The sequence below is a fragment of the Botrytis byssoidea genome (assembly GCF_014898295.1).
Source record: "Botrytis byssoidea strain MUCL 94 chromosome Unknown BBYS_003, whole genome shotgun sequence".
Classification (NCBI taxonomy): Eukaryota; Fungi; Ascomycota; class Leotiomycetes; order Helotiales; family Sclerotiniaceae; genus Botrytis; species Botrytis byssoidea.
Window position 1 is genome coordinate 929,028 of NW_024065844.1, and position 27,403 is coordinate 956,430.

Below are 27,403 nucleotides of genomic sequence, written 5' to 3' on the forward strand. Positions count from 1 at the left end.
CACACTTACTCACCACTTACACATTACATCCATCACATGTTTTCGCGCCCGGAGGATCGCCAAACAGGTGATATCGTGTTAGTTCGTTGCGTTGCGTCTCGTATCCTATCATCTGGTTGAGTCATAGCAAGTGAGACTAGCTCGGCCTTGGTGAGAGTTGGATGACATGATGCTGCTTCTGCATTGTTAGTGGTTGTGATGACATACATGATGATGTTACGCCGCTTTCGTGTCTAGAACATTTGTAGAGGGAGCTGGGATTTTCAATTTTCATAGGATGTTGCTGCGAGTATGAGGAGGCTAGAAGTAGGAGTAGGAGTGTGGAATCGGCTTTAGGTCTCGAATTGTCTGGGTGGGGTACACATAAGCAAGTATACTATGATCAGGTAGGTAGGTAGTAAGAATTACAAACGCAGGTGGCGGGTGAAGGGACGGGAAGGAGTTGATGACACGCAGCTTGGATCATGAGAATTAAGACCGATTGGTAGGCAAAAATCCATCAATCTTTCTCGCCCATCTCGCGGTGTGTAAGAATGATGAGATCAAGTGATTGATATTTTTCACCACGTCTCTGTGTATCTAGTGATCTTCTATTCTCTATGACCTTGGTTTTGGTTTTGGTTTTGATTTCGCCATCGAGAGATTTGTATATGTTGCGGGGGCAAATTCATGCGGAAAATTTGAATTGGATTTTGTGATGGCATGTATTACTCCGAACTCCTTTTGGAGGGAGGATCGAGGATGTGGCGTTGAGATTTGATTTTTGGGGGTTTGAGCATGTGATTTGATGATGGATCGGGGATTAGCTGGATAGAGTCTTTGGAGAAGTACGTATGTATGTAAACGTCTGGTTTTGAGGAGCTGAGCTGAGATGAGTGTAGACACTTATTTGTTCAGGATACTTGGAGTAATTTTCCTAGGCGAGGAAATGTTTGGATTGTGGAGAGGTCGATGGGGATGGATTGTTCATTTGAAAGAAGTCTTGGGAATAGTTAGATAATACAATATCTATCAAATCAACGCATTTTGAATTCAAAACTTAAGAAACGAGATCAAAACTATTCCATCTCATCTCAAGTACCCGATACCATTCAATGTAAACCCACCGTCTTGCCCCTAGGAAACTGTCAAGGTATTGTAGAATCGCAATGATATTTCAAACGGAAATACGGTGATAAGATTTATAGAATGAATGAATGGATGGATAAATGAAGCCTATCCAAAAAAATCATAAAAATCTCCTTTGCAGAAATCCTGCGCGCATCTGGGATGATATGATGTAATGTAAACGTGTATGTTGTATATTCAAGACTGCGTCTCATGATGGATTGATTCAACTTCGAACACGGACATAGATATCAAAAGTTCTGGGAATGTTGAGTCTATCGGATATAATCTTGCTGGGTGGTATGCTGAGAGATGAATCGTTTGGTGGGTTGAGATGAGATGGGTGGATAGTTGGGGTTCTGGAGTGTGCTGGGTTGTGTGTCTGGCTTTCTTGAAGGCTTTCTTGAGGGGTTTGGTGGATGGATGGGTGAGGAATGATGGATTGTGCATTGTGGATTGTGGTGATTGATTTTGTAGTTACTGGTTCGCGATCAATACTCGAATAATACGAGACTTGATCGTTACGAAAGGATAGAGAGATAGAGATAGAGATAGAGATAGAGATATGATATGATATATATAACACCAATTAGTATATATGTGTAAGGAGAGCAGAGCGAAACGGGATAATTCAACGATCTGTGTATATTCTCTTATATATACGCAGAGATATGTATACAGTGTAAAGAGAAATAAGTAAGTGTGAAGGTATAGGAATGTTGTGGATGGGGTTATATATCTATCGTTCTATTTAGTTGATACTATTTCACCATCAGAGAAATTTTGGAATTAAATGTGTTAGGGAGTCATAGTAGAGATGATGTAGTGGAGTATTTAGATGGTTATTTAGGTAGTTATAGTGTGTTTTTCATGATCGGGATACATGAGGGAGGGAGTTAGGGGGCTTAGCGAGAAGTTAGAGAGCTGTGAGATATAAGATATGGGATATGAAGCGTGTAGATAGGATGATTGATGTGTGTGCTAGGGCATTTTTGTAAAGATTAAAGTTTGTTAAACGGTGGTAGTAGGGAAGAGTGGTATGGATGGAAGAAGGGAATAGTAAAATGACAGGGAGGTGGTGGGAGAAATAGAGGTCTGAGGATAGGGGGTATGGATGTGCGTATGTTTATGAATGGGAGCTGTGAAAATGGGGCGAGTAGATGAGTACTAGTTTCGAAATTAGATGGCGATGAAAGAAAACTTGATGATTTGATATTATGCTCGAGCAAGTACCAATAGACATGTAAATCTGTTAAAAAAAAAAAGTCAAGTGATAATGAACACCAATCCAGTAACCCATCATCTTAAAACATGTCCCTTTCATCAGCATCGGATTGTCTCTCATTTGTTTCCCAAGATCCAATATTTAGCACTCTATCTGGGAAAATCTAGTAGTTCTGAACCAGTAGATTTATCAATGTCTGTCATTCGGAAAGTATAGGTGTCTTGAAGTTTGAACTAAACCCTGGATTTGGGATTGTTCGTAGCTAGGACGATGGAAGGGGGTTTGAAAGCCGAGAACGTGGGTACTCAGCACCCGGCTCTAGGAGAACAAACTCACAGTGATATGCCCTGGCTAGTAAGTCGGCATGGTAGAAAGCTTCTTCTACATTGATCCAAAAGCTCCTCTGATGTGTGTTGGAGGCTTTTTACGTATCCTCATAAAGCAGCAAACTCAAACAGCGACATCACACCAAGTTTTACATTTGGCCATTAGCTTTGAGTAAGTCATCATAGCATCTGGTTTTATTGCGCTCTTGAAAAGTCTCGAGCGATGCAATAGTGCATACGACGAAACGCATAGTGACTGGTCCATATCTGGTTTACGTGAATGAACGGTATTCTTCACAAGTCAAGAAAGGCTTTGGGGCTATTCACTTCTAGCATTTTAGATTTTTGCCAAAAAAAAACTGTCGTGTAATACGGTAGCAGAATCTTCCAAATGGTAGATTGATGAGACTTCCAAATAGAGTGTAGTTGACATGCTCAAGCCTTACCCAGGTACGAACCGGATTTCAAGATTAGATAGATCACCCAAGGGTCCATTCTGATGAATAGGTGGTATTGGTACATTGATTCTCGCTCTAGCCTACTACCAAGAAATAAGTTATCGGTTGTAGAAAAAACAAGGCCAGAATCGTAAACAATGTAATAAAGCAGACGCCCAGCCCTGAAAATGTACGGTATGCATACACGCTATCCGTACTATAGAACAAGTGAATATTGATGACGAAGATGTAGAACAACTTGTTCGTATTCTCATCAATTCAGTATGATCTAAATGGAACAGTGGAGGAATAAGAAGAAAATCATTTTCAGAGAGAAGCAGCAAGGCTATGAGTAGAGAATCAACCTAGACCTATAATCGATTGCAATTGAACTGCACGTCCGGCCAAAGCTTGAAGCGAGCAGAACCAATGTCTCTCATAATTTGAACTCAACCACAACTAGCTCAACCATCCAATCCTTCAATGCATCTTAACTTCGAGTCCGTGGGTCCCAAGCATACAGATAATGAAGTGGTAATTATACATTTTGGATGTACTGACGACGCTACATAATCAGGGGCAAGGACCTTCAGTACAAATACATGCACTGTATACGACATATTTTCATGGGCTACGATGCTATTTCAAGCAATAACAACGCGAGCACGATCTATGCAAAGCACATTCTGAGTCGACATATAACGCTGACTGTCCATCTACATTCATAAAGTGACGTAACCAAGATACTTCATGTGCAAGTTCAACTTGAGATACTTGGTGCCGCAAATACATCCACTAATTGCGTAGGAACCTTCATTACCGACAAACGTTGGACGTTCCAGTGTTTGATTAAGCAATTGCGGATGTGAAGCTGTATGATGCGGCTCTGGAAACCTTCCACGGAAAGAGATTCAGGGGACATAAACGAGTCAGCAGAGAAATGCTGGGAAGCTACGATTGATAGATGAGTAGCTTTTGTTGATTTTCTCGGTTTCTTTCACTCAAAATTTCCTTGTTTCATGTGAACTTTATTCCACCCGTTTTGCAAAATCTGACCTAAACACTGATTATCCTCTTCTTTTGCCACTTTTGATTTGTTACATGTCATTCAGACCCCCGTTTCTCGTAGTGTCCACTTTTCTTGTTGTAAACGAGCCTTCTTGCAATGTGCATTTTCTTGAATGCGGATGTGGCTGTATATTGGACATGAATTCTCTCATGTGTATTCCGACTCGTCAATAGCGAGATAGCATTCGGTAGAACTCTGTTCCTACTTCATCAACAATCTTAGGAAAATTTCCCTTTTCAGGTCTGATGATTGCGTCTGAGTGATCATCTGAAAAATATCTTGAAGACGTCAAATTGCATTTAATTTCGGGGGTATCATTTAACTCGGATATCGTACATATATGCTCTCCGCGATTGATGATGCAGCTCAAGCATATTCTTCGTCCTCCACTTCCTCCATCTCGACGGTCATTTGACCACCTTCCTCAGTTTCTTTCCTTTGCCCAGTACTACCAGCGATATAACCTTCTTTTTCTAATTTTTCCATCTCTTCCGGTTCCATCAAACCACCTTCTCCCTTTCCCTTTTGCATTTTCATCCTCACAGCCGCGGGAACAAAAGCCACAGCTTCCTTTCGTAAATCTCGTATTTGCGGTTTCGCTTCATATACTGTCTTGACTTCTTGCTGTACTTTCACACCACTTCCAGTATCCCGATTACCAAATTCCCCACGATCCTTTCCTCCCAATGGCATGGAATTCGCGCTTGTGCCTCCACTCTTCTCGCCGTTTTCATTTTGATTCCGTGCCTGATACCGCGCCCGTCGCGCCGCGTACCATTTATCCAGTACTTCTTTGGGGAAAGGAGGTGGCGTATCCCTTGGCATGGGTATTCTCTTAACTTCTTCGTCCACATCCGACCCACTACTCTCCTTGTCCATGTCCCCATCTCTTCTTCGTTTGCCCAAAACACCGCTCCCGCCTCGTCCCCCAAACCCTCCTCTTCCTCCCCTGTCTCCACCAAACCCACTCCTCGACTGCGAAAACTGAGGTGCTGCATCGCCTAAAGATTCGCGCGCTTTGTTTACAGCTTTGATCTCCTTCTCTAATCCTTCTACCAGCGATCGTTCATGACTTGTGAGTTTCCCGCCAGAACTTTCTATCTTCTTGAGGTCGTCGAGTTGGGATTGTAGACGTTGTGGATTTTTCTTGGCGAGTCGTTCATTCTTCTGAGCTTGTAAAGATGCCTTGCCTGAAGATAAGTTAGTATTATGCTCGAGCTAATAGACAATATTGGCAAATTGAATGGTTGATTGCGTACTTTTTTTGATAGCTTTTGCCTTTTCAGCTTTGCGCTGAGCTTGTGCGGGATTGACAGACTTTTCTTTGGGCATTGCGGCTATGTATAGATAGTGCCAACTAAAAAGTCTGAGATAAATTACAAGAAATAGTTGGAATGGGTTCGAGAATTGCTTGGAGAATTTGTGGTTTTGAAGATCCGGGGAGTCGTCGATATCGCGAACTATCATTCTGCCAAAAGGCGGTGAAGTAGCATAATTTCAACTTCCAGTTACATGTCGGAGAACCGCATCTCATAGCGCAAAACAGAGCAAAGCTTTTAGAACTGAATCGATAATCAAAATTGTTTATTATTACTTGAGTTTTATTCCCAGCGTGTTGTCAAGTTCACCTAGGTAGGTAGTCATAGACGTTGAAAATAAGATGGCATAAATTAATCATTGCATTTCGTTTAGCCATCCACATTATTCCTGTGATTGAGAGCTTCTCATGTAGATAGATAGTTTGGTCTCAAAGTATTCTTAAGTTAAATTTTGTGCTCAGCTTCGTGAAGTTTTTTGAGTCAGATATCACCTCCGCCAGGTCCTTGCTACCCACATCTGAGGTGCTAGTTATTTAAGGTCCGGGTTGATAAACAGGTTCAAAAAACATAAAATTTGAGACTCGAGGTCAAAATTCGTCATGCGCAAGCATGATACAACTCCGAATGATTGCTGAAAAGCTTCCTTTACCTCTTTCAATCTGAGAGACCCAGATTTATTTAAGCCTCTATGAACATGCCAGTCCAGGCCATCTTCCGTATTCCTCTTGGTCCAGCCCAATTATTCTACTGCCGAAACCACAGGTGCCTTGGATAATCGCCATCGCCATCCAGCATCCAGACAATGAAGTCTCGGTAGCAATCGACCGTTTTCGAAAGGATAGTATTCCATGTCATCCATGAACCAATCGCTGAATCTAGACAAGAAATCTTTTTCTCACGATTTCACCGCACCCTCCATAGCATCCCGAGATAGAGACTTCTTCGACTTCTTTGAACACAGTCAAATCTCGCATCCTATTTTTGAACTAGATAATCAAGAGTCTTTTCCGACACACGGATCTGTTTGATTCGACAACATTCTTCTTAGTAATGCATGTGACGGCTCGGGTAAGAATCTCGGAATGATTCCCAATCAAAGACAACAGTGTCAAGTTCGTAGTTGAAGTAAATGGTCGAATTGACTTTGGTACGAGTTCCAAGACTTATTTCATATTTGTGAAGAGCTTCGGCTCGAGCTTCGCGTGAAACGAGGAGTAAAGCTGGAACATCCTTCGAGACGCAGGATTTCTTTGTGTAGTTGTATCGGACTACTTCAGCTCGGGGAGATATTGCAAGACTCCAAATAACTAAGCGAAGCTCAATCGGAAGATCCGAGAAGGAAGTACTTGATTTGGGCGGTTCCGACATAGAAAAGATGAATTTTGAGTGTCCTGGAAGTTTGCTTTTTCAATGTATCTCTGGAAACAGATACATGTATTGTAGATGTCTTTCGATCCGGAAACGACAGCCTAAAAGACGAGTTGAATGGAACTGCATTGTAAGGTTTCTCGCTCGCAATTTAATCTGCCTCTGAATAAATCATCTTCTCAACGTGAATAAGTTCTAGAAGAGAATATTAGCACGAATAGAACAATGGATCAGAAGCTGGATGCCAGCATCGGGCGCCCGTTGACATTTGGCTTGATACTGCGCCGGTATTCAACCAATCACAACGCGTATACACTGCGGTTGAGCTAGCTCACTGCACATTGTTGCAAGGTATGAACATGCGGATGTTTGTTCTCGAAGAGAAGCTCCTTATTTCAGCCACAGGTCTTACTACGAATTAACCAAATCAGCAAGCTGTACGAGTTTACGTGCACCTCATTTTGTGATAAAGAAAGGCTTATCGTTTTTCCCGCTCTCTCGCTCTTGTAGTAAAAACTGATTCCGACGATAATCCGCAGAAACGAAGCAACGTTATTCTGCCGAGTCTGCTTTATGGTTGGCTACTCGTTTAAGAAGCGAAATCTCGTTAGGGAATAGATCGAGTAGAATTCTGAGTAGTTGTAGCTTGCGATTGTTTGATTCTTACATCTACCCGCATCTATGCATTCTATAGTAAAGAATCCTGTGATGAATAGGGTGTTTTCTGAACCCTCAAACATAAAACTACAATACCATTCAGGAGGCTTCGAGATTAATAAACATGAAGTATGATAAAAGCAAAAAGGAGACAGGCAAGACGCATATTGATTCACTGATGTAGAATCAACACCACAGAGTAGCTTCGAAACCAAAAGCAGGTGTTTAGAACAGAAATTTTTATGTCACTACCATAAAAGAATCATGGATTTTGGAGGTCGTTGATCTAGATGTAGTAAAAATGCAACGGGACGAAATGATGTTAGGTCGATTTAGCTACTATTGAGGTTGAGGTGCACATTGATCAGCCGCAAGATTTCGATCACATGACCTTGATGACCATCTTGGTACTGTATCACTAGACCCACACCTACTTTTAAGAACGATGGTATGACAAGAATCTGACCGAATCACGAAGCGAGCTGTACAGACTGGCGCAAGTCGAGTAACCGCTGATCAATCACTTCACCAATAGAAGACGGATACTAAATATCAATGAACCTGTTCATTGGAGTGATAAGGTGCATAAATATGCAGTGCCATTTTCATAAGTGTGCGTAAGGCACAGCCACACGTGTCAAGGCAAACGGAGTCATCAAATCTCTACCATAATGTTAGGGTTCAAGGAGAAAAGCAAACAAACACTCAGCAGTGATACTAGGTAGACGAACTGAAATTTATGAGATCAACGTTCACTTCGACTAGCAAAAACCAACGTCTCTGGATTTGCTGGGAATTTTTCACTGGCGATCAGCATCTCTTATCTTCAACATGAACCCTTCCAAGAATCTGCATGTGGACGAGCTTATTGCCAAACTTCAGAAGTATGGCCTTGAACGCGAAGAATCACTTCCACATCTCATTATATCCGGCGATCTCTCTGATATTGGAGGTTCTGGACCAAAAGATTGGAAGCTGCGTACTCCATTCTCAACAGAAATTGTCCTCCGACAAAGTGAAATCAGCTCCCTCACAGTGAGATTGATCCCTGACTTTTCGCGGCCTGCTTCACAAAAATCCGACATCAAGTCTTTCCAAAAGTCTCTCGCCCATATTGGCGAGCTTCCAAATGCCGTCCAGTTGGCTAGTGCGAAAGTTTATATGTTTCTCGATGCCAAAAATCTACCAGACAAAACACCATGGAAAGATGTTTTGAGGATTGAAATTGAAGGCCCATTACAACCAAACCTTACCTTACTCGATATCCCCAGTCTCCTTGCAAATATCTCCAAGGTGGAAACCGGCTATGAAGAGGATAACGCCGCTTCGATTGCCGAAACAGCATCTTTCACGACTGGCTCCAACACACCCACCCACACACTCATGACCGAGGATTTCATCTCTCGTCGTCGCTCTCTCTCCCACGACACAGTTCCGCACGCTGGAAAGACATTCATGATTCGAGATCGCAATCATGGTGGGATAATCACACTCAAAGAGGGAGTTCTTCAAATATCTCCTAATATCCTTCGAGCCGGAGGGTGCCATTGGACATGCATAGAGCGCGATGGGTGGTTTGGCTTCCGCAACTGCGTCTCCGGACAATTCTTTGGTCATGACGGTAAGAGAAAATATTATTGCAAGGTTACTCACCATCGGAACCATGAGTGGTTCTGTACGAGAGCTCATCCATCGGGTGGACATCTCTTGTTAATGTTGCATGGGGATAAGTTTCGACAAATGAAAATTGGGAATGATGAGACGGAGTTGGTGGAGACGGATGGGGAGGGGACTGCGTGGGATTTTATCGAAGTTTAGATACCGTCATGGTGTCAGTTGTTGGTTGTGGCTTCCCTCTTGAGCAACCAACTTTTTAAATTTGATGTTTGGTCTTTGACTATGATGATCTAAAACATTTTGGGAGATTTATGTTAAGTTCAATTTGGACATCCGGATCCCGATGCATATCTACATTTGCCAGATAAATCGGCTGTTGCTTAAATGGAATTTATTACGGCTCAGGTGAATTAGCACGAGAAGATTGTTGCGCTTTAGATTGGTGAACTCCATTGTTGGGGAAATAGTGCCATTTATTGCGGGGATGGATAGGATAGGCGCGTTAAGAACCACGATATAAATATGTTCTTTACCCTTTTGCTCAGTGCAACAACACGGATATATTTCTACGGCTTTTTAACTTGCTCGCTTGCTGATGTGATGTGATGTTATGGATATTTAGCGATTTGTATCTGTCTATCTATTGTGAACCATAACGAACCAAAGAAAGTGATGTGAAGATGATTGAGGGTCTGAATCTGCTACCAATGCTAATGACTCATACAAATGATTTGCCATTGAAATCCTGCTCTAACAACGGGATCGACTCGGAATTCATTTCTTGCGCTTCGTATCGAGAGTATAGTAGGTGTATCATATACACCCATCACCTAGAACAAAACACTCATCATCACAATATCACTACCCTACACCGAAGATTCAAGCGCTCTCCCATCTCACCAATCTCCCCACCGTCTCCCCCGAATTCCTCACCACACACAAACACCCTTCCCTCAATCCCCTACTCCTCGTCTCCTTAAGCATCTCCCTCGCAAACACCGTCCCAAGAGCGATACCTTTCCCCTCCGCCAAATTATACTCCCCAGTAGTAACGAAGCCAACGAGATCTTCCTCCCCAGGAACCATAGGATGATGTTCCGAGTCATTTTTCTCTTTTGGATATTGTAATGGTGGGTTTTGCAGCAGAGATTTTGCGAGAAGTTGAACGCGTTGGGGTAGTGGTGTGTTGAATGGTATTTTACCGATGTTTTTAAGGTCTTTGGCTTTGGGGTTAGGTGGTGGTTTCTTATGCAGAGACGCGGGAACGAGGGAAAGCCATTCTTGACGGAGAGTGGAGGGGGTGGTGGAAGTAGAGTTTATAGAATCTTCGCTAACGGTTGATTCGGCTGGGAGACGGTATATACGAGCGCTGGGAGTGGCGACGCCACGAGTTAAGAGTGTTAGACGGATAGTAGTGAGTTCAGTTGATGCTGGAAGGTCTGCCACGGGAGATAAAAGTAGAGAAGAAAACGTCCTACTGGAGAGTTGGCTGAAAGGATTCTCGATGGATTTTCCTTTGGACTCAGCAGTAGTTTCTGGTCCATCACCACCACTCGCATTACTCTGTTCGTTGTCAGGTAATCTAGGCAGCCCGGCCACTTTCTCAAAGTCACATGCCCAGCCCAATCCAAGCTCTCCTTTCCTTCCACCCCCAAGATCAAGAGATTTCCACTCGACTCTCTTGCCTTTGGGTCTCTTGTCCCATTCTCGTTTTCTTTTCAGCCTCTGCTCGACCTCCCAAGCGTACCCGGCATTTGTTCCGGGATAATCAGCTGGAAACCATGGAACTCCATGCTCAAAGTGTGATTGCCTCAACTCCTGTAGACCTCCGAAACGAGGATTGGCGCCAGATGACAAGGGAAAGTGCATCAAACCGTACCAAATTGGTAGTATACACTTCCACGGAGCAAGAAGAGTCCAGGTACCTTGTGCTGCTGAGGATTTTAACATTCTTGATGCAAGAAGCATGATTGGTATAGGAGGATCACGTTCTGAGATGGAAGGAAAAGTGCCTGGTGGTGCTAGAGTTTTGCGGCGATTTAAGGCTTTTTGTGAAGGAAGACGAGTAGCTTTATATCGTGTGTCTCGATCAAAGAGGTGTGATGAAGCGGGCGACTGATCTGCCGGCCAAGAAGACAGTAATTCGGCCAATTCGAAATTCGCTTCCTCATCAGCTGGATCTGGAAGTTCAACCTTGCGAGGTGGATATCGAAGTCTAGGATCCATAATTGAGAATGACAATAGAGAATTCGCTGGTAAAGATGCAGGATTGGTAACACCAGCTAGCGAAGTAAATGTTTGTGCATGTGGCTCTTGATCATCTTCGGACTGGAAGTATGGATGAAGTATACCAATTAAAGCTTCTGTTGAACCTGGACCTGTCATTTCGATACTTCCTATCTCAAAACGAAGGTCTTCAAGCTGGACGGTTGGGTGTTGCAATTTCGACAGGCGTAGGAGCTCAGTCCATGCTTCAAGGAATGCAGAAGGATGAATTCTGATCAAAACTTGTCTCATTGACTTTTTCGATACATTGGTAGCATTGCTATCTGAGTCTTCATGAATATCCCAAAACGCGACGGCAGGGCCAATCTGTAGTTTTTGTTCTTTCACTTCTCTGCTAAGCCACCCATTCCAGCTCCTTTTCCCAGCTCTCCATTTTGCGCCCTTTGCTGAATTTACATCCATCTCTGGTATGCCTATGGCCAAAAGAACCTTTCCGATAGACTCAGCTGGACCTTTAAGACCAATAGTACTCATGTAACTCATATCCCAAGCTACAGCCCCTCTACTACCTCCTGCTCTATGTGTCGGTCTGTATGATTTTTCTGTTGAATTGAGTGGTATAGCCATCCTCCAAAGTGGCTCTTTGGGCTCTGTCATTTTCGCCCTTTTCGCATGCCATAAATGGGTAGGTAACCAAGTTTTGTGAATTTGTCGCTTTCGAAACTTCGCCGGCGGTTTCTGAGGCTCGTTCAAGGCATTTTGCCGTATCTTTGGCCTTGCAGCTCTAGTTATAATTCCTGCCACGTTAGTTGCACCCTTAGATGCCCTTTTCTTGTCTGCCAAAATCCCCAACTTCTTGGCCGTTTCTGCACGAATGCGACCTCTGGAACTTCCCGGTTTTCTCTTGTTTGCGCTGACAGTCGGTGTATTGTCCTCTTTCATTTCTCTCGCCCCTCTCTTTTGTAAACGTTTTGGTACTCTCTTGACATTATGACTAGCTGTTCTTCTTCTCATGTCCCGAGGTACTTGTTGGAATGCTCTGGTAGACAAGGCCCCCTTTGACCTTTTCATGCCATCTTCCAATGCCTTTATTTCATATTCTCGCGCATTCAGAAATGATTGCAAATCTAGGTCCCCATTTTTGAGAGCAGCGTCGGCTGTTTGGGTCATTATCGATCGCGCATCCATTATCTTATTGCGCTTCATGGCGGGACCTCTCCCAGCATCATTCCTACCGTTAGACGATGAATATGGAGGCTCCTTGCGTTTATTCGTAGCAGCAGGCCTCAAAGGCATTTTGGGCGCCATTTTAACTTCAATTCCTCCACGCGACGAAGTGATATATTGATCGAGGTCGAGAAATCAGAAAAAGTAATTTAATTCTGCCATGTATTTTGACATACCGCCTTCCCAATCCGAATAATGACGAAGATTCCTCACACGAAACACGACACCACGCGACACCAATATCATTGACTAGATGATCAAAATAAAAGAGGTTGTTGTAACTTCAATTCCTATTCCTCTAAAAGATGTATAACAAACTCTGTTGAAAGAGTATAGCAAATATCAAAATGTTGTTCTGAAAGAATATCTAACTTTATCAACTTCTTTTTGCTTTCTTCACCTTCTTCACCATTCATGAAGCTGGAGTGAGAGTAGCAGCTTTGAATTCGCCAAAAGAAGATCAGTAGCAAGTTTTTTTTCTTCTTTGCTTTCATGTCACCACTTCACTCCTTCTCATTCTTTCAAAACTTGCACCTTCATTTGTCCATACCTACCTTCATTTATTTTCTCTTCATACGTTGATTACAATCCATAAATTACAATCCATTTAAACAGAAATCATTTCTCTAAATTTCAAAATCTCTTTCCTTCCTTCCTTCCTTCCTTCTCTCCGACAACTTACCGTAACAATCATTGTTCACAAATTACTACGATATTTCGATTTTCCGAAACGAGTAACTTGATCCAAAAGTTCTCTTTTACTAGACTCATATCGTTACGTATACGCTCTTACCATGAGCATTCCACTGTCCGACCACGTCACAGCTTCAAGTCTCGGATCTCTCAAGTTTCCTCCGTCACCTCCTCATAATAGACATGAACATGAACTTTCTTCTTTGACGAAACCTTACGATTCTTGTCATCATCAACAATATCATCATCTCGGTTCTAAAGGACTTGGAGGAACACGAATTTCTCAAGTCGAGATTACTTCTTTCTATTCTCCTGCAAATTCATTATACGAGCCAGATGGACCATCAACAATTGCTTCAACTCCTCCAATGTCCGGAATACAGCATTTCAATGGCTCATCAACTTCCCTTCAACATTCATCAATTTCCTGTGTTTTGCCTCGATCTCAATCTGCGATAGCTCCTCTTTGTCTTCAGTGCAAAGGTCACAAGTATGGCTTCACATCATACTTTCACAACACCGCAATTTTTCCGGAACCGCCACACGATCTACTGATGTTGGTAGAGCAATCTTATCTTTTAAGAAATCGACTCAAGAGCTTGATGATCAACTATGTGACGAGGAGAGTTGACAATAGTCGTTTGGAAGCGATCGCTAATGAGATTTTGGACTGGAAGGGTCGCGTGGAATGCCTAGCAAGGGAAGTCTTGGTATCTTCTATGGGATTTGAACTAAATATGGAAGGTCTTGAAGCAGTCAATGATTGGGCGGCAGATTTGGTTCAACGATTGGGCAATCACGTGAATGGGTTTCAAAGGATGGAGCTCTCGAAAGAAGATCAGAAGAGATTACTGATTGACTTCAAGAAATTATGGGAAGTGGTCTGGACGAGCTTCATGGCCGACCGGAACAAGCGGAACACGCCGAGAAGGTCATTACGGTCAAGAGATGCGGTTGATCTCGATTCGCCGGACTCGGAATCTTAAGCAAACAGTATTTGAGGTTTCGCCTTTTGCCAGCAGCGGCTGGACTTGATTGATTTAGGTAGCCCGCATGATTGTGAGCAGCAGTGTAGTTTTTGATAACTTGAACATACAATGTCACATCTTACCTCTGTACTCCCTTCACATCTTATGTGGTGCTTCACTGGCTTCATGAAAAAGAACAAAAGTGAATGTCAAAGAAGATTATGGTGAAAATCAGGACAATCGATTCTTTTCTCTCTTCGCTTTTTATCCGTTTGCTAACAAGTCTCTGTATAGTTCAGCTTGCTTTCGTTTACAAAATCAAGATGATAGATGTTTTTCTCGCTTCACCACTTTCGTCCGTTTGCTTTTGTTTGTCATTCAATCTGTTGATTTCGTGGATGTCTGCTTTACTTTACTATACATACATACCTGCCTCCTTTGTCTGCTCACCTTTCATAGGCCACTTCCATCACTTCCTGGAATTAAAATAATCTCAACATCTAAACTATACTTGTAGACCTCATGCAGTCCCCGGGCTCACATATCTAATCTCTTTCCAATCCTAATACGCTCTATGATCATGATGTAAAAAGCAAATAGCGAATAGCGAATAGCGAAATAGCTTGATACTATCCCGGGCACTCTTCACTTTGAATTATCTCACACTTTGTTTCTTTTGTAATATTTACGATATTGAATATAGTACCCGCCCTTTTTCATTACCGCATCATTACCGTCGCTTACCTGAAATAGAAACTATGAGTAGAGACTTCTGAAAATTACTCCATTACACATCCTTAAACTCAAGATAACTCAGCACAAACACTACATACAAGAATATATTACACCACCATCACATTCTCCTCTCACCCATATTACTCGCTACTCCATCCTATTCAAGTACCTACTCAATTTGCATCGATAGCTATATACTGCAAACCCCCAAATAAAAAGATCCTCATATTCCACAACCACGACATGAATCTACAGTCTCAAATACAATTCCTTCCTCCCTTCTTCCTTTCTTGAACGTGTCTCACAATGTATCCATCCATGTAACACAATAAAACACAACACCATCAACCCTTCCAATATCCCACTAGATATTCCCATCACCTTCTCGCCTATCAAACACACACGTCATTGAATAAGCTACCCGGAATGGTAGAATTACTATTTGGGTGTAAATTGCTAAGAAATATAAAATATAAACTATACAAATATCTATCTACTATGTAGTAAATACGAGAGAGAGCAAGTCTTACACATCACCCCATCCATTACTAATATCCATCTCTCTATATCCCCTTTCAAAATTCAAATTCAAAATACAAAATCAAAATTCCAATATCAGGAAAACGAAATCCATACACGGGATTTTTATCTTTTTGCTCCCCCCCCCCTTTTCTCTCTCACTCTCTCACTCTCTCACTCTCTCACTCTCTCACTCTCTCACTCTCTCACTCTCTCACTCTCTCACTCTCTCACTCTCTCACTCTCTCACTCTCTCACTCTCTCACTAGCTGGCTATTTTCCATTCCCACATTCTTCACCCTCTCTCACGATTACCTTTACCTTCATCATGAAACTACTCACTTTGAGTTACTCACTCACCCACTCCATCCAACAAGCGAAAAGAAACCTTCAACTGACATCTACTAACACTAACCCCCCACTAACTAATCTCCTTCCGCTCCCCATGCCCCTCCCCCTCCCTCTCCTTCTCTCTCCCCTCAAACCTCCAATTCAACAAGTTCAACCTCCCAATCTCACAATCTTATATATACCTCCCATCCATCCCTTTCCACATCCACCACAAACTCCTCCCCAACTCCTCCCCAACTCCTTCCCAACCAATCAATCCACTCCATCTACCACAAGCAAACAGCCAATCAAACCAAAGACAACCATGCTCTATCGCGAATATCGCTAGTGTAAGCAGGCAGGAAATAAAGCTCACTTATTCACTCTTGTTAGTAAGTCTGGAAATACACTCGATCTTTCATCTGAAAATGGAACAGATTGTTACCTATGCTGAATAGTATACACCCACCTAGGTACCTGCCATATACCTGGCACTTGCTTTCGTATTCGCAATCGCGAAAGCGAAAGCAATAGATTGCCCTAACTTTTCATACGTCTCACACATCACACATCACATTACACAAAGACAAGCACCTAACAAAATTTCCAAATTATCTCTCGTATCTACTTCCCAGAAATGATTGACTGCCTACACACTGCCTCCGCTCTTCCAGACTACCCACGCCCAACTTTCATCTTCCACCATCCCTCCTTATCTAGACTGTAACTTCACTCCTTCCCAATAGCGCGCCTCTTGTACCCTCAGGCCATCAATTCACCATGATGAAAATCTGCCCTAGACTAACTATCCGTCCATCCATCCATTTGTCTATACAACACCGTCAAACCCATCCTATTCCATCCCAGCCCATCCGTCTAGCAATCAACCAACAAAATAGACATCCCATAACCATCATCTCTACTTCCCATTCTCCATTCCGTCTCAACCTTGTGGATGAGATTAGAACTTTTCCTACTCCCTCATCAATTTCACCATTTTTAGAATTTGTCTGATATATGGCGCCAAGCAGAGTTCCTCCCACCATAGCTAGCCGGTAAGTGAAGTAGTGAAACAAGAAAGGAAAATCCTTTGTCTGTCATATACCAAAGATCCCTATCCGTTGCTCCCACCAATAAAAAGTCCACTTATGAAGGATAGACGAGATAAAATACTGTTCAGTCACTCACTCGCATGAGCTGTCCCAGAGCAACTGTGGAAAAATGGAGTATAGAAATTATATGCAGACATCAAGACGCCACCCCAAATGCAATATTACCAGAAAAGAAAAACAAAACTTGTGCGCGATGCATCTCGCCATGCACATGTGTATGTACCCGTACCTCCTCCACTGGAAGACGTAAAAAACGACAATGCTTCCTCATTCAAACCCCGCCAAAATCTAATTGTGTATTTCATCATTATTTCCCCCACGAGAGAGGCGTTCCCGAATTTTCAAGACGTATGGAAGTGGTCGAAGCCATTAAAGCGAAGTTCGAAGAAAAGTATAAGGTGTATATGCAGATGAAGGAGGCAAAGGCCATCGATCACAGAAAATTCGCCGCCGAATAAAGTAAATCGAATGCGTACCATTATCATCAAGAGACGAATGTGACAAATATCGAGAAACGTTTAGCTGTATCTTTCAACCTACCTCACCCCCATGGGGGGACGCGGCCCGAGACTACTTTGACTGCTGTTTGCAGATGGCTCAGAGTCGAGGTTGGCGCTTGCGCCGCTGTCACCACTACCTGCGCTAGCGCTAGCACTGCCGGTCAGACTTCGCACGTTCATAGGACCTTTTGGTGGATGGAGGGCGCTCACCCCAGCATATTGCTCAACCTGTTGCGGTGCAACCATATTCCCCTGTCCCGGCGGGTGCCGAGGTGCAGGCTGTCTCATACCCCCTGGAGGCGACGGCCTGCCATTCATAGATCCTGCCACATACCCATTCGGTGGCGAAGGTCTTCCATTGGCTCTCTGTGCTTGTGGACTATACGGATTTCCTGGTGATTGACTTGCTCTCCTCGCAGTTGGATATGGACCACCTTGCCCATTAGTTGGTGGACCGGATGACCCATACTGTAACTCGTCCAGCCGAGCGGCCGTCAAAGAACTCGTCCTCGAATCCATACCCATTGCTTGTCTATCTACAGTACCATATCGATTGGATGAATAACCCATCAAAGGATCGTCCATTAAATTGTCGTGTAAGCCGGGAACTTGACTTATTATTCTGGCGCTGGATCGATTTCGGGGGATATTGCCACGCATAAATCCACCACCTCGACGAGGAGGAGGGACGTTATCGAATTCTGGATTAGCACGCATTTGTTGTTTGGATGGCCCCGGCTTTGCACGGTTTCGACGTGATGTAACGCTCATCATATCAAAGTTGTCGGGATCGATTAGAGGAACAGGTGGAGCATCTGCAGGATCAACATAGAAGTCATCGTCGTCATCGTCATCGTCAAAGCCGCCCCCGTTTCGCACTGAAGGTGTAGATGGGCCTCGACGAGATCTAGGAGGGGGACCTGCACCTTGACGCATGCGCATCTCCTGCTCCCGAAGAGCGAGTTCACGTTGTCTGAGCATTAATTCTCGCTCTCTTAGGGCAATCTCCCCACCACCACCACCACCACCACCGCCGCCGCTGCCAACAGCTGCAGCAGGATATGGTGCTTCTCCACCTTCGGGAATATCATCATACAAAACCAAGTGGCTGAACTCTTCGAGATCATTACCTTCCAAAGACCCCCGCCTCGACTGATTTCGCGATTGGGGAGCTCCGTTTGGTGGAGGTCGGCCAAAACCGTTCGGTGGCCCACCTGGTCCGCGCCGCATACCCGGCGGAGGACCCATAGACGGTCCACGCCCTCTACCTCTCCCAGGTGGTCCTCCGTTCATCATAGGTCTAGGAGGGGGTGCAGATGACATTCTCATGGGAGGAGCCATAGGAGACGGTATTGGTGCGAGGTTGGTTTCTTTCCTTTGCTGGTTGACAATATTGAGATTATGGAGGATTGGGTAAAGAGTCTCTATCCGAGGCACCTTAACGCCAACAAGCTGAGCAAGTTTTATAGGGGATCCAAGATAAGTCTCAACCTCCATCGGTCGCTTGGCGGCATAGTCTTGATACATGATGCTATTGACATCCGAAGGCTTTGTCATATCCTCCATGATCTTTTCTTTGAAGTTTGCGGGAAATTCGCAATGTTGTGCTTGGGCAAGGTTGACCAATTCGTCAAATAATTCAGATATCATTGACTTTACACCGACTTTCTCGAGTAACGCAGCGTGCGACGGCGTTTCGAAGATTACACTCAGTGGATGAAATGCTATGGGTCTGGAAATAGGGATTAGCAAGCAATTCGACCTGGAAGAATCTTTAATGATAGTTTACCCAATCATCCTCTCAAACTGCTGTTGCATTATGTTTGGGGAAACATGACACTCAACTTGCCCACCACTCAAAGTCATCGCCAATGCCTCAGCCATATCTCCTTGTATAGTGCTAGGCATTGAAGGGTTCTTTGTCGCCGGCCCAACCCATATCTCGGTGGAACCTTTGTGCTCAAATTCGCTTGCTCCCAATTGCACTATTTCAGCTCCCGAGACGAGTGATAACACGACATTGCTTGGAAACCTCGATTCTAGATGGGCCTCGACACCGAGTGTATTTGTAGTGTTGACTAATATGCATGTATGTTGTGGTGTGACGACCGACTCGATCACTGCCGCGAGATCGTATACATCTGGTAGGGCTTTTACGCAAAGCAGGACGTAATCGAAAGGGCCCTCTTTGTTACTAGCAGCTTCTTCCGGTGTGCGGACGACTAGATATCACACATCAGTATTCGCTTGTTTTTCTTAGCTGGAACTCGACAATGAAAAATCATACCATGTCGTGGTTTAAATCGTTCGTTGCCAAAAGATGTAGATCTGCGGAAGGGTCAGTGGATTGCTGCAGATATATTTGACATCGCACATACTTGAATGATATCCCGTATTGGTGTACAGCATCAAACCCAGATTTCCACACCAATGTCACATCGCAAGCGTTGGTGGCTTGAAGCCTCCATGACAGGAAAGCAGAGACAGCGTTTCCACCAACTGTACACACACTGATTAGTTCATTGCCTCCCATTTTGACGACGACGACGACGATATGAACAAATCTACGAAATCGCACACGGTGAACCACAACAACATAAGAAAAATGAAGATATTGGCGGGAGATGGGTGCTCAACTAGCGTGATATAAAAGTGGAGTGGGAAATAAAGGACATTTGCATTAGACAAACCTGATAGAATTCTTAATCGGGGAGGAGTGGGTGCCATCTTGAGTCTTGACCAATGCTGGTCTAGTATTTGACCAAGTTTGAGATTAAGCAGCTCACTCTGCCGTCCCTCGTTCGATTTGATGTACCGAGTCAAACTGGGTAGCCAAAACTAATCGTAAAATTGGATTTGCTTTTTGCAGCTGTATTATTGTATTTCCCCTGTCTTGGTGCCAAAACCGAGGCGGCCTGGGTGGAGATGCGAGGAACTTCTAGTTCTGATCGTCCTAATTTTGTTGGTAAAACGAGCGTGAAGGCCTGAAGAGACCCTTTGTCTTTCTTTAAGTTACGGGACGAGTCTCTTTTCGATGGACCTGGATTGGGTGGTGGAATCTCAAGACCGTGAATAATTGGAGCTGTCTGCTAAAACCGCAGGAAGAAAAAGAGTGTGGATTTTATTGATTATGGTGGATGCAGATGTGGGTTGTTCAGGAATCAGAATCCAGATGGGGTTTGAACTTTCTTTCGGAGGTTGCGAATTTGCGAGGAATTAAACAGAAAAACAGGGCGTAGCAGAAAAGGCGTTGGCGTTGTTTTGTGATTTATCTGCGGAGAGTAATCAATATGAATTAGAGGTCTAACTTTAATAATAAACTTCATGTGCTACGTATATAACAGACGCGTCGGATTGGTCAACAGCTTACGGAACGTATGTATTTTGGGTGGAGTTGCGTTCAATGGCTTCCTTGACTCCCCTGACTTCCTTGACCGAATAATCCTTGGAATACGTACGTGGATCATGGAGCATTAACAAAAGAGAGGCACGCACAATGGATATATGTACTGCGAGAATTTATCTGTCTCTGATGGAGAACGTACCGACAACACCGTAGAAGAGTGAGGTAGTGAGGTAGTGAGGTATCGAGAGACAGGGAGGGAGACAGAGAGACAGAAGATGAGAGAGAGAGAGACACTGCGAGAGAGGCTGTTGACAAGAATGAAGGAAAATCCAAGGATAAAAAATTAAATAGATGAAATGGAAAGTTTCCGACGCTGTTTTTGATTGCGCTGACAGAGGAGAATGACTTGGAACGAATGCGGTTGAATTTTTGTGTATTTTATTTTTTCCCCTCTTGTGTGAATCTTTTTTTATTTTCTTTCTCTTCCCTTTCCCTTCCCTTGCTGAAACCTTGAAGAAGGACTTTCGTTCCTGCTGGATTGTTGTTCCCTTTCTCGATCTTTCTGGCCTATTTCTCTCCCTTGATAAGAAGAAAAAAGATGAATGTGCTGATGCCAAGATGTGTGGTGGATGAACTTGTGTGAGAGGTAGATGGAAGGCTGTTTATTTTCATAACGCCAGGGCGATATGGTTCTCCGTATTGTCTGTCCAGGTGGCTGATGAACTTATATCACAGTAATTTATTGATCACTGCAGTGAACTACGAGGGAAAGGGGGGGGAAGGAGGTAGGTAGGTAGGTAGGTAGGTAGGTAGGTAGGTAGGTAGGTAGGTAAGAAAGACTAGAAACGCAAACGCAAAAGCAAGTTTTAAGTTCTGAATTCTAATAAGTTGTAATTATACCTTTTATTGCAATATTGAGAGTTATCTATCTAGGTAGCATCTATCTAGCTACCTACGAAGTACTAGGGACGTTTATTGGTACAGTGCATGATACAGACAGGTACCCGGCCAATATCAAATAGATCAACCATATACACTTTGCCCAAGGCGAATGTCAAAGGTTGCTTTGATAACATAATATAAAATGAGAAATCATAATAAAAAGGAGGTGTTATGCTTCAACATTTACAGAGAAGGCAAATTATCTCGTATCCTGTACCGACTTATCTCAAAGTTTAATATCAAAGTTGTGAATGTCTCAGCGAAGAGAGTCGATGAGACGGTGGTGGTGGTGATGGTGATAGTGGCAATGGTCAATAGTAGATGGTGGGTAACCTATCCACTGCATATATATACACACACATATATACACTTCGAGAAGTTCTCGAGATACTTACAGGTATCTACCCACCAGTACCAGGTATGTTACAGTGAATACTACCACCTGAGAAGTTGATACAACAGGATCCCTTCCCTCCGCTACTCTTTCTCGAGGAAGTAACAATTTTGGCGGCTGCGAAGAGAAAGACCCTGCGAAGGGAGGTACCTACCTAAGTATCAACCACCTAGTACTGACGATAGTTGCGATAGTACTATTGTGCTATTGTGCTATTGAAAAAGGAAGGAACGACTGCATACGAACCAAAGCATCAATCGATCTATTTGAGATTTGCATTGATAATCATTGATATCGACCAAAGTAATTCAAGATTTCCTTTTAGATATCAACTAGGTACGGGAACCGGCGTGAAAGAAACCGCCAGAATTTGCTCTACTTGACTCTACTTGACTCTATTGGGTATCCCTCGAACCGTCCCTCCTACCATTTTGTCCAGTTTAGAGCTACCCGCGAATTATGAATATAGCAGGCACTTCAAGCCGACTTCATGATAATGGATTATCTATCTAGGTACGTACCTAGTAGCACACGTTCGTTCATCTCCTCCAGCCGCGAAAATCAGTAACAGAGCGAGCAAAGCTAATAGTCGGCTCTTCGAGTGGCCGACTAGATGAAGAGCCGACTATAATTAGACGAATGAAATAAAATCCGTTGGGAGTGTGAGCCCTTCTAGAACTGGAACTGGAACTGGGACTGAAACCTTATATCACATAAACCTCAGGTACCTACCTACCTAGTACTATCTAATAGGTGTATTTCAAAGTTGTCTCTCAAGAACTCAAAGTACCCACGTACAGTAAGGTCGGGAGAATCTAGATAAACCATCGTGTAAGCGCCCATAACAGATGCAGTAGAGCCCCTAACTCGAAACATAGGCGGTGCTTGGGTTCTGAAGAGGCGCAATATCAGGAAGAGATACTTTACAGGCTGAGAGTAAAGCATACATCTTCTGGAGGCTGGATGAGATGACAATTGACAGACTTATTACCTAGGTAGGGGAAGACGCTCCACGTCCGAAAGGCTGTGCAAATAAATACCAAATTGCGATTGCAGGGGCACTCAACTAAGTCAACTACCACGTCGAATAGCAATAGCTAAAATCCTCCTAAACAGTTGGTCTCTCATAAATTCATAATCAATCCCATTCACGAAGTCCAAAAGCGAATCGCATACGGGCATACGGAATACGCACCCTATAGGACGAAGGGACCTAGGTAGTTAACAACACCCCACGATAATCAAAAATTGATGTCACAATAATAATCTTCAATACCCGCAATATATGGCCCGTCCGCCTGCTCGCACGCGTTCATGTTCCTTGTCAAATCCTTCCTTTTGAAGGCCGCCAGACCAAACCGTCTATCATGCGTTGGCTCCCCTCACCACCCACTCACGTACTATATCTTGACAATAGACTGGCGACGAAATCTCGCGTGGACATCCGAATATATAATGACCAGTGGCACCAAATTTCAGAAATCCTTCAAAATTCACTCTCAATCTCTCGATGTTTCCTTCTACCTTGCAACAATGACAGCATGTGTCTCAGGCCCTACAAGGCTCACGGTAATCTATCAAAAGTTGGAATCTCTGGGTCAATAATTTATATATTGATGGTAAGGGGGCATTGATGATGAGATGATTGTCTGTGCGATGAAAAAGCTACGAGGATAGTAATATAGAGCACAGTGGGAAAAAAGAACTATCGAAATCCTGGTCAACCTGAGCATGCAGGTATAATGAATACAGCACGACAAGGTTCTATCAAAAGCCGGTATTTTCGTTGATAACGAAATCCGCATTGGTTTGACACGCATACTCTGTATTTTCTTTCTATCGACTATCATAGAAGAGCGGAAACTTCGGATGTCCTGGATACGGTAGTTGGTCAAATTTCTGCACCATGCACAATTCAGTGTTGTATCTTGATACCTATCCAATCGTACCATAACGATGCAAAAGATATGTATGTATACAGAGTCGGCTGTAAAACTAATGTCTCGTCTTAGCAGAAGCAATCGAATGGTCCCCACAGGCTCCACGACAACAATCTTCCAAAAAAAGAATCATATCTCAGTACGAGACTGTGTTCAATGCGGCCAGCTCGAAATGATCGGTTCATAGAAAAAAAAGGAGGCTCCATAATACCCATAGTTCAGGAGAAGGGACTTTGAGTGAGAAGAAGATCAGAACTTAGAAGCATGTGTATCTCTACTCTAGAACCTTTTTTCTCCATATATTTGACGCGTTCCGAAGCTATCGCCGAGTCAAAGTTCGACTCAAGCCACTATAAACAAGCTTTCGAGATAAAAAGTGGAATGATTCCTTCGGCAACCTAGGAAGACTGCGTATCCACGCTCCCACCATGTATCGTTCTCCTTTTTGTTTCTACGGATACGCATGGGTTATTGTGGATAGATGTGTAGATCTGACTGACACTCAGTCACTGATTGCTCGTCTAGGGCTGCCACAATTTTTGATGTCAACAGTTATGGGATTTGTATTTCTGAGCTAACCCCATCTTGCTGTCGCTTTCCATGCACCTCTGAGGCTCGAAAGTCAATATAAGATATCGAAACCATGGTTGACAAAATAGGCAACAAGAAACAAAACAACAAAGGTCTTTCCCATTGGTTTCATACTAGCCGTTTACATCTCAATTGGGTTCCAATTCGTGTGCCAGTTTTTAATTTTGCAGATGTATATCTCATCACCTAATTCTAGGGTCAGAAAATCTTGAATGCCTCAAGTCTCTTAAATACACCTGGCCAATAAAACCTTTCAATATACGATCAATCTGACATGAACAGCCTTCATTTTCAAGGTCCATACGAGATGGAATTTTAAAGTCACTGCTATTACATCAAAGTAACTTTCTTGTGCAGCATGTTCTTTACAAATCAACTCGAAAGAAACGAAATGAGGCACATTTAGGTACAACGGAAGGTTGGAATAAAATAATATCCCATTCATCTGGCCAAGGCAATTTTGCCAAGATTATTCAAAAGCGTAGGCAATTTCATATCGAAGTTTTCCATTGGAAATCAAGAACAAACCCTCCGAAATTACCGTTACCTCGGACTCAGACTCGGATTCGGACTTATAATGTGTCTTGGGTAGGTCTGCATAGTAAGAAATAAGGTACCATCATGTTTTCGTTGGCTTATATTGAAAATTGCTATGCTGCTCGCAATCTTATACTTATCTTATCTTTACGCTGATATCACTCAATGAATTGTCATTCATACTGTAGTGCAGTGTTTACTAGGAATTATGGAAGCAAGGTTCCTCACGCTGACTGAGGATTTTCAATCTCAATGTGAGATTCGAATCCCGTTCGTTCTCATAATGCTTGCAAGGCAGGTATACTACATCATGGAAATTCTTCTTACCAAGAAGAATGGCAGAGCATTGATACATTGGTGCATTTCACGTGCGTGCATGCATGCAAATTCACCGTATATATGTAGTATCTTGTCGTCCTAGTGTTTTAGCGTTTCGAAATACCCGCTCTGTCTCAGCTGTCTCAGCCTGTCGATTCAATGGTAGTATCCCGCCGGCCCACGAAAACAAAATGCTTTGTCAGGGACGGATTAAAAGATCCTTCAAAAGAACAGGAAATTTCGATCTGTCTGTTTTCCCTGCCCACGAGCGAATTGAATCTCCGAGCGGATACTCTATTGTGCTGTAAGATAACTACCCATTGCTACAGCGTTCGGAACGTTAGACGATGAAGGATGCGGAACGTATGGCTGTCGGTGATTTTGACAGATTGCTTCGATGTAACGCTGAGTGGTGTAGGGCGCTTGAAAGGTAGGCAAGCCACCTCCTCTTTGTTTATGCTGTGGCGCGCTTGGGGAAATGATTCTATTGATTGTGCGACGACATGGTATCCTTTCTACATTTCTGGGATAGGGTTTTCGGTTGTGAATGTAACGATTTCATTTCTCGAGCCGAGACTTGAATGGAAGTCGATGGAGTATTGTGTGGAAATAAGCATTCAAGATCAAAGAGTAAGATTGGATTGTCTAATACTCTCTCCTTCGCAGTCAATACATACCTTGAAGCAACATTTCCGATAGCTCGGACTACATGCAGCCCGACATTCAGAAGTTTTCAGTGTCTCGATCAGACTAGAATATTCAATCGATTTGAGGTACCAATTTCAACTATCAATCTGAATATGGATCTGTTTCTTGGTCAGTGAAAGCTCGCATCCACTCGACCCTCTAAACTATTGGACACTGTGCTTTGAATTTTTGAGCTCGAGGTCTTTGATATTGGGTGGAGAGAGACGCAGTCTTATTTTATTGAGAAAACTTATTGTTTCCGCCGATAGACATTGACCTGCATCATTTATTCTTTCTTTTTCAATCTTTTAACGTCTGCTTCCTGGTGACATATAGCAGTAGTTACTTTTTTCGCTTGAGGGATGGGGCAAAGAAGGAAAGCCGACGTAGAGGAGAAAAGAAGAAGATGGAGAAGGAGAAGCATCAAGGGCTGAAGGGGCAAGTGTGTAAAATCATAAAGTATAGGGTAAAGCTGGATTGAAGGGAGAAGACATAACAATGTGTACGAACATACGAGAGAACAATTATACGAGAAGAAAAATTAACGGAAGAAGATAATGTAAAGAATGGAATATAACCGAGGAAGCTTTCGAATATCTACAACCACAGAAGTGAGAAGTGTATGTGGAGATTTTAGATGAGAATTCTGATGAAGTGGCTATCTTTCATATACTCTCTGGGGTCAAAAATCCAATCGTGAAAGATGTGTGTTAGATTACTTTTTACAAATATCTTTTCAAATCCGCCTTTTAAGTTCAAAATGTATCTTTCAAACACCTTTGCATATCTATATTACCTTTCACATTCCCCTCACCCCGTCCTCCCACCAGCACCTCGGATAAAAATAATATTCAAATCCATTTGTCCTCTCCCCTTGCATCTCCCTTCAGATATAAAATCAGCTCTCACACTATTGATACGGTTCTGCCTCTGCGAGATCACATATCTTGCCATTTTCTACAATAATGCTACTCTCCCCCCCTGAATTCTATACCTGCAACCAATCATATATCCAGATTTAATCTCAAAAAAAAAAAAAAAAAAAAAAAAAAGAGGAAAATCATTAACCACACATCTCTCATCGAGTTCTGAAGTTCTGAGCTATACCTACGGAGAGGAGAGGAGAGGAGAGGAGAGGAGAGAACACATCCCGCTTTTCCATTTTGCCACGACGTGGCGATTTCTCGATTGGCGATATGGTTCACGTCGAATT

The 27,403-nt window shown here is 43.2% G+C and overlaps 6 protein-coding genes across 6 annotated transcripts; 2 read left to right on the plus strand and 4 right to left on the minus strand.

Moving 5' to 3' along the window:
* Window positions 1-3,196: 3,196 nt before the first annotated feature.
* On the minus strand, window positions 3,197-5,496 carry EAE97_001727 (uncharacterized protein; the record flags this gene model as incomplete). Its single annotated transcript, XM_038872238.1, has 2 exons — window positions 3,197-5,354; window positions 5,424-5,496. The coding sequence occupies 2 exons, from the start codon at window positions 5,494-5,496 to the stop codon at window positions 4,531-4,533; spliced, it is 897 nt and encodes a 298-aa protein (XP_038736796.1). The 3' UTR covers window positions 3,197-4,530.
* Window positions 5,497-6,527: 1,031 nt separating this feature from the next.
* EAE97_001728 (uncharacterized protein) lies at window positions 6,528-6,851 on the minus strand (the record flags this gene model as incomplete). The annotated part of the gene is made up of 1 exon (XM_038872239.1): window positions 6,528-6,851. One exon carries the CDS (start codon window positions 6,849-6,851, stop codon window positions 6,528-6,530), a length of 324 nt encoding a protein of 107 aa, XP_038736797.1.
* A 1,488-nt stretch (window positions 6,852-8,339) lies between these two features.
* On the plus strand, window positions 8,340-9,326 carry EAE97_001729 (uncharacterized protein; the record flags this gene model as incomplete). Its single annotated transcript, XM_038872240.1, has 1 exon — window positions 8,340-9,326. The coding sequence occupies one exon, from the start codon at window positions 8,340-8,342 to the stop codon at window positions 9,324-9,326; it is 987 nt and encodes a 328-aa protein (XP_038736798.1).
* A 678-nt stretch (window positions 9,327-10,004) lies between these two features.
* On the minus strand, window positions 10,005-12,659 carry EAE97_001730 (uncharacterized protein; the record flags this gene model as incomplete). The annotated part of the gene is made up of 1 exon (XM_038872241.1): window positions 10,005-12,659. One exon carries the CDS (start codon window positions 12,657-12,659, stop codon window positions 10,005-10,007), a length of 2,655 nt encoding a protein of 884 aa, XP_038736799.1.
* A 713-nt stretch (window positions 12,660-13,372) lies between these two features.
* Window positions 13,373-14,257, plus strand: EAE97_001731 (uncharacterized protein; the record flags this gene model as incomplete). The annotated part of the gene is made up of 1 exon (XM_038872242.1): window positions 13,373-14,257. One exon carries the CDS (start codon window positions 13,373-13,375, stop codon window positions 14,255-14,257), a length of 885 nt encoding a protein of 294 aa, XP_038736800.1.
* A 3,214-nt stretch (window positions 14,258-17,471) lies between these two features.
* Window positions 17,472-20,162, minus strand: EAE97_001732 (uncharacterized protein; the record flags this gene model as incomplete). Its single annotated transcript, XM_038872243.1, has 5 exons — window positions 17,472-19,167; window positions 19,225-19,657; window positions 19,723-19,763; window positions 19,814-19,934; window positions 20,126-20,162. The coding sequence occupies 5 exons, from the start codon at window positions 20,160-20,162 to the stop codon at window positions 17,472-17,474; spliced, it is 2,328 nt and encodes a 775-aa protein (XP_038736801.1).
* Window positions 20,163-27,403: the final 7,241 nt, after the last annotated feature.